The sequence below is a fragment of the Aplidium turbinatum genome, chromosome 18, assembly GCF_918807975.1.
Source record: "Aplidium turbinatum chromosome 18, kaAplTurb1.1, whole genome shotgun sequence".
NCBI lineage: Eukaryota > Metazoa > Chordata > Ascidiacea > Aplousobranchia > Polyclinidae > Aplidium > Aplidium turbinatum.
The window spans coordinates 20240414-20251071 of record NC_137489.1 but is presented as its reverse complement, the minus strand read 5'-3'; the positions used below and the strand labels follow the sequence as shown (position 1 = coordinate 20251071).

Below are 10658 nucleotides of genomic sequence, written 5' to 3'. Positions count from 1 at the left end.
AGTTTGTCAACAGCCATAATTTGACAAATTTTGACTTTATTAAAAAATTTGACTTTATTGTCAATTTTGACTTTATTTTGACCTATAAACTTCTTAGAAACAGCCCCTAGGTGCTTAAAACAACTTTATTCTTTGATTAGTGGACAGACGAGATCCTTAAGATTTTGACTTTATTGACTTTTGCGGACCCTATTTATCATTTATATTTTTACATGCGATACAGATTCCATTGTTTACATAGTAATTACTAAGTGAAAAGTTAACAATAAAAAAGTGATTAATGGAGCCGGGTGAGAGGCTTAGGATATTGTTTGAAAAGGGTACTCAAGTTAATGTGCAGAATAATGTTCCAATACGGAGATATTTTAGATCCTGCCAAGAATTAATCCGCATGGTGAGATATATATTTTTTATTTTAGTGATGAATTTACAGTTGACTGCTTTTATTTCATGTTTTTGTAGGTTCTATTTTTAGGATGCCACCCATTTCGTACCCTGAAAAGATCGAGAGAAAAATAAAACAAAACCAAAGTCGCTGATCGGAGTTTTCGCCAAACATTTTAACATTTTTCTCTTGAATTAATCATTGAATTTGTATGGGCCAGCACTAAATAAGTGTGATTTTTTCTTTGTAATTTTGTCTAGAAATGTTAGTTGCAAGTGAATAGACCATTGCGGTACCTTATAGCAGCTCGTGATCATTTGCTACAATCTTAATTCAATTTGTGTATTGACCGGTGATGATCCTAAGAGTTTTAAAATATATTATATGCAAGAAAGATCGGTATACTGATAAGTAGCCTATAGCTTAGCTTTGAAACACTGTCATTAGCCTACGTTGTGTTGCCAATGCTACTATCAGCTAGAAAATTCCAATGCAATTGCGCCCCACTGTCTTGCTTCTTTCCTGTTACGGTAGGCTACGTCACAATAAAAAAAAGTCATTCATAGGGGCTGTCATGCAATACAGCCCACAATTTACATTTTTATTGAAAGAACACAGGCTACTTCCCCTTTGTAAAGATTTTGAAATTTCATGACAAACTTATCATTACCCCCTATGCAGTTTTTAACCAACTGGCAAAACAAGATTTTAGAAAAGTAACTAAAACAACGTGCAGATTAGTGGTCAATCCGGTGACAGATCAATTTTGTTTAAAAATTTAAGGCCACTTTGTAACAACAACAGACTGCTCTTCTCTTGCCAGATAAAGTGGGGCAACCCCTTTCCAATTTCCATGCACACCATTCATCTACTTAACTACATTCAAATCAGCACAATTTCTACAAACACTGACATCACAATTCACAAAACTATCGCAACAGAAAGGTGTCATACCAGGAATTTGTGACCACCAAACATATCGTATACAGGAGTGGGTTTGATACTACTCCGCTAGTTTCCTATTCGGTTACAGTTTTGAATTGTATTTTATTCCACAATATTGTTTCTTTTGCATTCCGACAAAGAAAAATAAATTGAAATGAAATTTAGCGCAAAATGTTTGAATTATTAAATTGAAATGTTTGCTCACATAAAATCAACATGTATCCTACGTCACTGTCTGTAATGCAAACTTAGAATACATTAGAATCCTCAACTATTACAAAATTCTTAATCCAACGACGCCTTCTGGGTTATTTCATTATATATAATACAAACAAAATTTGAAAATTTTGGCACCACCTAATTTTTTATTGGCTTAAAACATGCTTCTCACTTTTCTGAGAAGAATGGTGCAAATTTGATGAAAATCAGACAAGTGATTCTCGAGTTATATAAGTGAAATAACCTTAGCCCCTAAATGGCTTTATATATACCAGATTATGCAGTCACAGTAGGAATGAAGCAACTGCGACAAAATCATTCATGCATGACTGTTCGTATCAATTATTTAATAACTTTTTTTCTGTTGCTCTGAGACACTTTTTAATATATTTTTTGAACTCCTTACCCCCAAAAACCCCTTGACAGCAACTTTCACCATTTTTCTAGTATTATTTGGCAATAAATTAACAAAAATCAATCATGCGTGACTGCATAATCTGGGTACTTAAACGGTCATAACTCTGGTACCAATTGTACAATTTTGATAATTTTTTTTTAATTCTTTAGCATAAGAAATGCTTTCAGATAATCTAGATATCAGCATACTAGGTTAAAAGTAAAGGGGTTTTAACGGGGATTTTTGTAATTTTTATGAAAAGTTGTTGCTAAGCAACAGCGAATAACTTCCCAGACGTTGATCAAAAAAAATTTTTATGCATATTTTTGAAATCAGCATCGAAAACCCATGCAGAAAAGTCACAATATAGATGAAAACAAAAGAAAGTCTGGGGATTGGAGAAGTCTAATAGACATGTTTAAAAGAAATATGGTTGCACTTAATCCATCCAATTTGAACTAGTTTGCAGGACTTTGAGACTTTAGCACTTTTCTGTTTTTGCTAAACTTTTCGTCCATCTTTCCTCTACCCAATTAATTTTTTTTGCTAAGTTACGCATCATGGTTTTTTGGTAAGTAATGACAAGAGGTCAATTTTTTTTATCTTAAAAAGTAGTAGCCAAAACTTGTTTTAGTGTTTATAAACAGATAGGAGAACATGGGGGTTAAGCTAAAAATTATCCAAATATGTTAAGTGGTTTTTCCGATATTGCCGTTTTTGTATTGCTCTTTATCTATGAAGCCACCTAGTGGCCAAGGATTATTTCACTTATAACTCAAGAACCGCTTGTCTGATTTTCATCAAATTTGCACCATTCTTCTTAGAAAAGTGAGAAGCATGTTTTCAGCCAATAATAAAAATTAGGTGGTGCCAACCGGTACCCGGTCATTTGGTCAACAGGACGTTTGGTCGACAGACATTTGGTTGACAGGACGTTAGGTCGACAGACCAATTCATTTTAGGGTTAGTTAACTAACCTTAACCCTAACCTAACCCTAACCCAAATGTCCTGTCGACCAAATGACCGGCTACGGTGCCAACCAATGTTCCTATTATAATGAAATGACCCTTCTGTTTATTTAGAGAATGTTGTATTTTATTCCACAATATCGTTTCTTTTATATATTGTTGAAATTATCGAAGCTTTAGATGAGTGGGGTTTAGACCTAACCACTGAGATCTTAAAACTAATAAGTGAATTAAATTTATTTTTGAACTATTAATGTTTGCTCAGATAAAATTGACATGTATCCTGCGTCGCCGTTTGTATGCAAACTTAAAATATATTGGAATCCTCAACTATAACAAAAATCTAGATCCAACGACACCTTCTGTTTATTTAGAGCAGGGGTGATGAACCTTTTTGCGGTCGCGGGCCACTTTGTCAATTACACATGAGTTATCGGGCCACACAACTTTTTAATCGTAACCTACTATGAAATCTTTTAGAAGCGACTCAAGATATTATTCATGAAAAGTAACAAAAGGCACATGAAGGTAATAAAACCTACATAGTTGAAATTATCTTACACCAAACCAAAACATACAACAGTAAAAAATAAAAACAAATCAACTTGAGCAAAAAGGATAGAGCAACAGTACTTGTACTGATAATGAAGACAATTTAGTTTTCGAAGCGTTTTCTTTCATATGACTATGATATCTTCTTTTTTTGGTTCTATCCTGTTTGCTCAAGTTGACTAAATGTTTCGACCATTATGCTTCGAAACAACAAATCAGTTAATGAAATTTCTTTGCGAATCATACAGCTGAAGCTATCTAATGCAGCATTGAAGCATAAAATATTAAAAAATAACATTGAAGCATTGAATTTTTTGCTTAGTGAGATTTTTGGAAAGTTTCTTGCTTAACTAAGCGTTCAATATTACTATTAGGTCGAACAGACGATGTAGCAACTCTTAATTGCACACTAAGATTTTCATCTGTCAGCCTCGACCTGTAACGACTTAAAGAAAATAGCAAAGGAAAGGTGTACCAGTGAAGGCATAAAACAGCTTTGAGTTGTCTTTTGTCTTTAAATCAGAGGTGACAAACCTGTGGCCAGTCATAAAATTTGGTGGTGTCCGCAAAACAATATGACAAAACAATATGACAATGTTGTATTTTATTCCACAATATCTTTTTTTTATAGTTGAAATTATCAAAGCTTTAGATGAGTAATGAGTATACAGTGAGTAGGACACGTAGGATACATGTTGATTTTATGTGAGCAAACATTTCAATTTAATAGTTAAAACATTTTGCGCTAAATTTCATTTCAATTTATTTTTCTTTGTCAGAATGCAAAAGAAACAATATTGTGGAATAAAATACAAAATACATTTCAAAACTGTAGCCGGATAGGGAACTAGCCCAGGCCTTAAAACTCGTGTTTTTTTCTGGCAGCCATCGTGGCCTACCGAGAGCTCCTTCTCGGCGACCAAAATACAATAACGATAGATCAAGTAAATAGCATTAAACTTGCAACAATGTTAAAATAATCACTTAGCGATGTTGAAGTCTGGGCGACGTCCTGCAATAGAATCGTTGTACCACGCATTAAATGCTTTATCGGGATTGTAATCCGGTATTGCGGGACCATCTAACGACCCTAAATTGTTTTAACTGCTTGCAGCTCAGTAAATTGTTTCAACTGCATACCGTCTTTCATAAAACCTGACCATTTATTCCGTTATGATGTCACCATTGAGTAGAGCTGGGCGATATTACGATATTTCGATACGATACGATATTTTTTTGGCAGCGATATTTATTCACAAAGCTCCGATTTTATCGTTTATAAATGTACTGAAATTATAGCAACATTTTCGCATGCGCAGTGACACAGACATCGCATGCGCAGACAACCCAGTGTGTGTGCATTATTTACGCATTACAAGCAGTCTTTGTGATTACGCAATCCTGCTTATTGATTCCCACGTGTTGCGTTGTTGCGAAGGATGAAGTCCGGTAAATACGATAGGAAACTTGCGAGCTGACTGAATTTACGTAGTGTAGCCGCCGTAGCCTACGGTAGCTACAGCTAGGTGAACAAAGACGGTTATTTTTCTTGAATGTATTAACAAAAGAAAAATGATCGAATCGCAATTTCTGCAACAAAATACACAACGTAAGATTGTTAAACTCAACACTAGAACTAGAACAAAAGAAGCTGTTGTTCGCTAGCCTGCCAGAATGAAATGATACGAATAAAACAGAGTACTGCCTCGCGGAGTACACGTGACAAAAGGAGTGCAGAAGTAATCAAGGAAGCATGCTAACTGCAGGCATTTGTGCATCCCCCCCAGCTCGTAAGGCGAAACTGTAGACTTACGAGCTCGACCCCTTGATTACCCATTGACCAGAGGATGCGTCTAAATCCAATGCCGGCCGTCGGGACCGCGTGGAACGGCGCAAAACAGGCGATTTTTCAATGTGAGGGACTCCACTTGTAGGTTCGGTTGGTTCCACTGAATCGAAAGGTAGCGGCTGCTTTGGAGGTTCAGGTGAGTGCTGTGGCTCACAAAGCTTCGGGCTTGAGGCTGGTGTCGGGCAGGTGAGTGCGGGCGGACTGTGATCTGCATCGAGAAGCAACATCGGAGATTCTCCAATTTCTGGGCTAGGGCCTATTTCGTGATGCGGAGGGTGGGGAGGGCAGTAGTCCGTTTCAGGAGGCTGGGCAAAAGAAGATGATGGGAGGCTCTGTGGGTGAGCAATGATGTTTGGTTGAGGAGGGATGGGATCGGCACATGCTTTAGTATGTGGAATTACTCGCAAGAAACGTCGATTCCGTTTTGTGATTCTGCCCGACCCGTCAACTTTCACTACATATTTGTCATGCGGCAACGTTTCGACAACCATTCCCACTTTGTCCCATTTTCGAGGATAGTTGCCGTTTTGGTTTTGGATAAATACGCGTTTTCCACATTGTAAGGTACGTAAAGGACGAGTATGCTGAGACAGCGCCTTATCGGTTCGACCAGCTCGCAGGCGAAGGGCGTCTTCCTTTGCCTTCCATGTATCCCGCCATGTACGACGAATGTGACGATTGGAGAACTTGACTAGGCGGTTTACAAAACCGAATGCGTCGCGCAGAGGGTGACCGAACACGATCTCTGCTGGAGAGATGTCACAGTCAGGATCAGGTGTGTTTCGCAACTGTAACAATGCACGTAAGAAGGAATCGTTGTTCAGGTCTCCGTTTGGGCTCACATTAGTCATGAGCAAGCGTTTTACAGTTTTGACAGCCACCTCAGCTCGACCATTAGATTGAGGGAAGTAAGATGACGATATGCGGTGCTGCACACCCCAATTTTTAAGAAAGAGTTCAGTAACGGCAGCCGTAAATTCGGGACCCCCATCTGTAGATATTTCCTCAGGAACACCAAACGTGGCAAAGTACGAGCGCAAGAGTTGAGTCAAAGCAGCTGCTCCTGCGGCACTCGATCCTGATGGCGTGGCAAATACATCCGACCACCCAGAGAATCTGTCCCCAATGACCAAAAAGTGACGGCCCCCATAGTCAAAATAATCTGCAAAAATTTTCTCAAATGGTGTAGCTGGGGGATCACATGGCGTCGGGGGAGGAGCTGCTTGAGATGGAGCATTACGATTACATGAAGTACACGAGTCACGAATAGCATGGATATCATTAGTCATACCGGGCCAAAATACTATAGCACGTGCCCGGCGTTCCATGGCAGACACACCTTGATGACCAGCATGCAACGTTGAGAGTACTCTAGGCCTAAGCGATGGTGGTACAACAATACGATCATGATATAGAATAACGTCGTCTTCAACAAAGAACCCGTCACGATAGGGGAGATATGGGCGAATGTCGCCGGTGTTGGGAAAGGTGAATCCCGTTTCAATAGCTACCATTAACTTGCTAAGGTTTGGATCGGCGGCTGTTTCCCGAACGATTTCAGGCCATTGCAAGCAAAAGGCATGGGCGGCATCTGCCTGTATGGCAGTAACCAGCGCCATTTCTGCTACATTATTTTCTGCACACGACGCTACAGCAATGAGATCGCATGATACTGGGTGACGTGAGGCAGCATCGGCTGCGCAGTTGGTTGTGCCAGGTAAGTGTGCGATATCAAAGCGCCACATTAGTGTACGCTGTTTTAAACGAAACAGGCGAGTGTTAGTGATTTCGTCCAACGTACGGTCACCGAATATTGTTACCAATGGCTTATGATCCGTTACAATAACCAAATTATCACAGCCTTGCGTAAAATACTTTGTCTGTTCTAGGCCCCACGCAACTGCTAGGGCTTCGCCTTCTATGGGAGCATAACGTCGTTCGGCCGATGAGAGGAATCGGGATCCTGCAAGAGTCACTTTCCAACCTGATGAGCAGCAGTCCGGTATAGTGGAAGCACATACGCAATGTTTTTGGAGAAGGAAATATCCGATGCCTTTGTTGGACCAGTCAGGGCGCAAACATGTTCGACGGCAGGGGTCAAAGATTTCTACCCCATGGCGAATAGCATCAACGATTGCCGATTTGGAGGCGGCAAATGCGGAATCCAGCTCCTGAGACCATTCGAACTTATGCTTTGGGCTAAGGAACGGCTTGAACGGTGCCATTAGGTCACGCAGTTGAGCATAGTTTCCTACTTGGTTGATTAATCCGAACCAGCTGCGTATGTCTGTGATATTATTCGGGACTGGAAATTCTTGGATGGCGAGCAAGTATTTAGGGAGGGGCTCGACCATTGCTTCTGAGATACGGAATCCAGCGAAATCTACGGTGCGTTGGGCAAATTGAAACTTGTCAGGGTTAAGGACAATGCCCGCCCGTCCCACTAAAGTGAGGAATTTTATGGTTCGCCACCAATGTTCCTCCAGTTGGCTATCATAGAACACTGTGTCGTCGACACAGCGTTCTTTGCGCACAAAATCGGTTAATATGGTATTGAAACGGCGATTGTAGCCATCCCCAGAGGATAGGAATCCTTGCGGTGCCCTAGTGTAGCGCCATCTTCCAAAGGGAGTGATGAAAGTTGTGAGATGCCGATCAGAAGGACGCAGTGGAACACTGTGATAGCCGTTCCATGCGTCAGTCACCGATTTCCAAGTGTTTCCGGGGACACGACGGGACAGCTGGAATGGAGCTTCGGAGGCGAAGGTTTCTCTCTGGCAGAATTTGTTTAAGGGGGACAGGTCGACAGTACGGCGTGGTGAGCCATCATTTTTGCGTGTGATAACCATGCGATGACACCATGTGGTGGGTTCGCCGTGGGGGACTTTTTCAAGGATTCCCAGAGCCTCGTCGCGGAGGAGATCAGCGTGTACTTTTTCTTGCCAATGCAAGGGGATAGACGCTGGTGTATGAACGGCCACTGGTTTCGCGTTGGGGTCAACATGTATTTCTATGGGAGGACCAGCCATACAATGTAGCGCGCGGTGCGGGCAAGTGTTGAAAGTGGATGCGGCGTACCTCTGGAGTAGCCAGTTTGCCATCTTGTCATTGTTTTCAGGTGTGCATGGGAACGGAAGCTTGGTTGGGGGAGCTGGAACTGCACCACGTTGAGGGCAAGTGCACGACTCCAGTTGCTTGCTGGGTACTGTGCATCCACCGTTGACAAGTCTGACGACGTTGATTTCTGGTTCGATAAGATTGTGCGCCATTTCTTGCTTGATCTGATGTTCCCCTAGAGTTGGGAACTTCGGGGATAGGGCACCTAAATGCAATAGTGTGTCATGAGATAAGTATAACTTGTCAACGTCTGGACTGATGTAAATCATGCACCGACGTTCAACATTGCAGCCGTGCGCTGTACCCCGAATGATGGCACGAAATGCTCCTGTAATGGAAATAGTAGAGCGATTTGCAGCTATTAGGTTTGGTGCGGGTACAAGGGTCTCTTGTCCAAAGCCGGATTGCACAAAGTTCTTCAGTGACCATACATTTATTTGGGCACCAGTATCTGCGATTGCTGTTACTTGTGCTATCACGCTAGTGTACCTGCCTTGATGACATGAGTCATCCATAGATATGTCTACCCGAACTGTGGGATGTTCTCGCATGCGGGATGGTGTCCAATGCCCTTTTTGGAATGTGTGGTGAGGACCACGAATTGTTGAGAACATTGGGTCTCGGGCTGCGATGTCAGTTTGTGTTGAGGCAAATGTGCCTATTTGAGGTACAGTAGGTGCTACACAGAGTGCTCCGACTGATGCATCTTTAGGAGGAGCGCCCCATTTGTTTTTATGACGAGATGACCGAAAGCATTCGAGACAAAGGGAATAAGGCGTAGTGTTCCAACCTCTGGGGCCTTCTCTGTAACGATTGAATAATCTATTGCATTTAGGGCAGTGAGTTTTTTGTGACCAATTGGGAGAGGAAGGTGCTGCCTGGATGTGTCCACGGTCTCTTGGAATAGGGCTTTGGCTTTTCTTGCGCTTGAACGTCGACACTGCCGAAACGTCATGAGATGGTACCGCATTGCGAGCCATTTCTTTAATCTCGACAAGGGCGATGATATCGTTGATGGGAATCGACAATACTTTGTCCATTCCCATCATTTCGCGACGAATCTCACTGTCCGAAATTCCACTGAGTAGTGTGTCGCGGATCATGTGATCTGTATAACTAACTTTCAGCCCGCAGGAACATTTCGTAGTGAACGCACATATATCCGCTTTTCCTCGAGCACGAGCTGCAAAAGCGCGAAATTTTTCGTCGCGCATTTGGTGCATCGCCATAAACTCTGACCGTAACACCCCTGTGGCGACAGGTATAACGGCCAGTTGTCGCATTGCAAGCAAAAGTTCATCTACAGGTTTGCTCACTGTCTCAGCGTCAGCTTGGAGAAGGCTGTCCCCTAGGGCTTGGCCGGTACATTGAAATAACTGGACTGAAGCTGCTTCATCAGGAATGCTGCAACCTTCTTTAAAAGCCTTCCATCTTCTGGTGAACACGCTCCATTCTTCTGGAGAAACTCCAATATCTACAGTAGGTCGATTTAGCTTCGGGCCAAGGTTTACGGGCGCTGGAGCGTTGCGCGTCGTAGCAGCATGACTGTACGTGTGACTTTGCAGCACCACACAAGCAACCGCTTCGGGCACGTCGGCTGTTTCAAAATTACAGTTGGGAAAGGCGCATGTTATCACCACCATTCCACAAATTTCTTTAAATTAACCTTATCCTATTGCGATTCGATCATGAACAAAGACGGTTATTTTTCTTGAATGTATTAACAAAAGAAAAATGATCGAATCGCAATTTCTGCAACAAAATACACAACGTAAGATTGTTAAACTCAACACTAGAACTAGAACAAAAGAAGCTGTTGTTCGCTAGCCTGCCAGAATGAAATGATACGAATAAAACAGAGTACTGCCTCGCGGAGTACACGTGACAAAAGGAGTGCAGAAGTAATCAAGGAAGCATGCTAACTGCAGGCATTTGTGCACTAGGTAGAATGGTAGATACTTTATTTTGTTTTGCTACTCAAAGCTGCATTAGGGTGAATAAAAAAAAATGAATTTTTGGGTTCAACTTAGTGCATCTGCCAAAAGTTGCAGTTTGGGCTATCTTTTACATTGGTACTTGAAAAAACATTTTTTGACCCCGTTTGACCCCTATCCAAGAGCTCTCTAGTGGCCACCGAGCCAAAATTCCTTAAATTGGCGATATTTTTTTTTCTAGTAGGTGCAGGCTTGTGGTTTTGGTGTCTATCCCCGCTAAATCAAGTCTTG

General features: G+C 41.7%; 1 protein-coding gene across 1 annotated transcript in view; it reads left to right on the top strand.

The window, feature by feature from the left end:
• The first annotated feature begins 232 nt into the window (after positions 1-232).
• Positions 233-10658, top strand: part of LOC145787120 (STAM-binding protein-like A) — a 31497-nt gene continuing 21071 nt past the window's right edge. The window contains exon 1 of the mRNA XM_082598846.1: positions 233-394. Coding sequence (XP_082454972.1) covers positions 281-394 — 114 coding nt within the window. The 5' untranslated portion in view covers positions 233-280. The remainder of the gene's footprint in view (positions 395-10658) is intronic.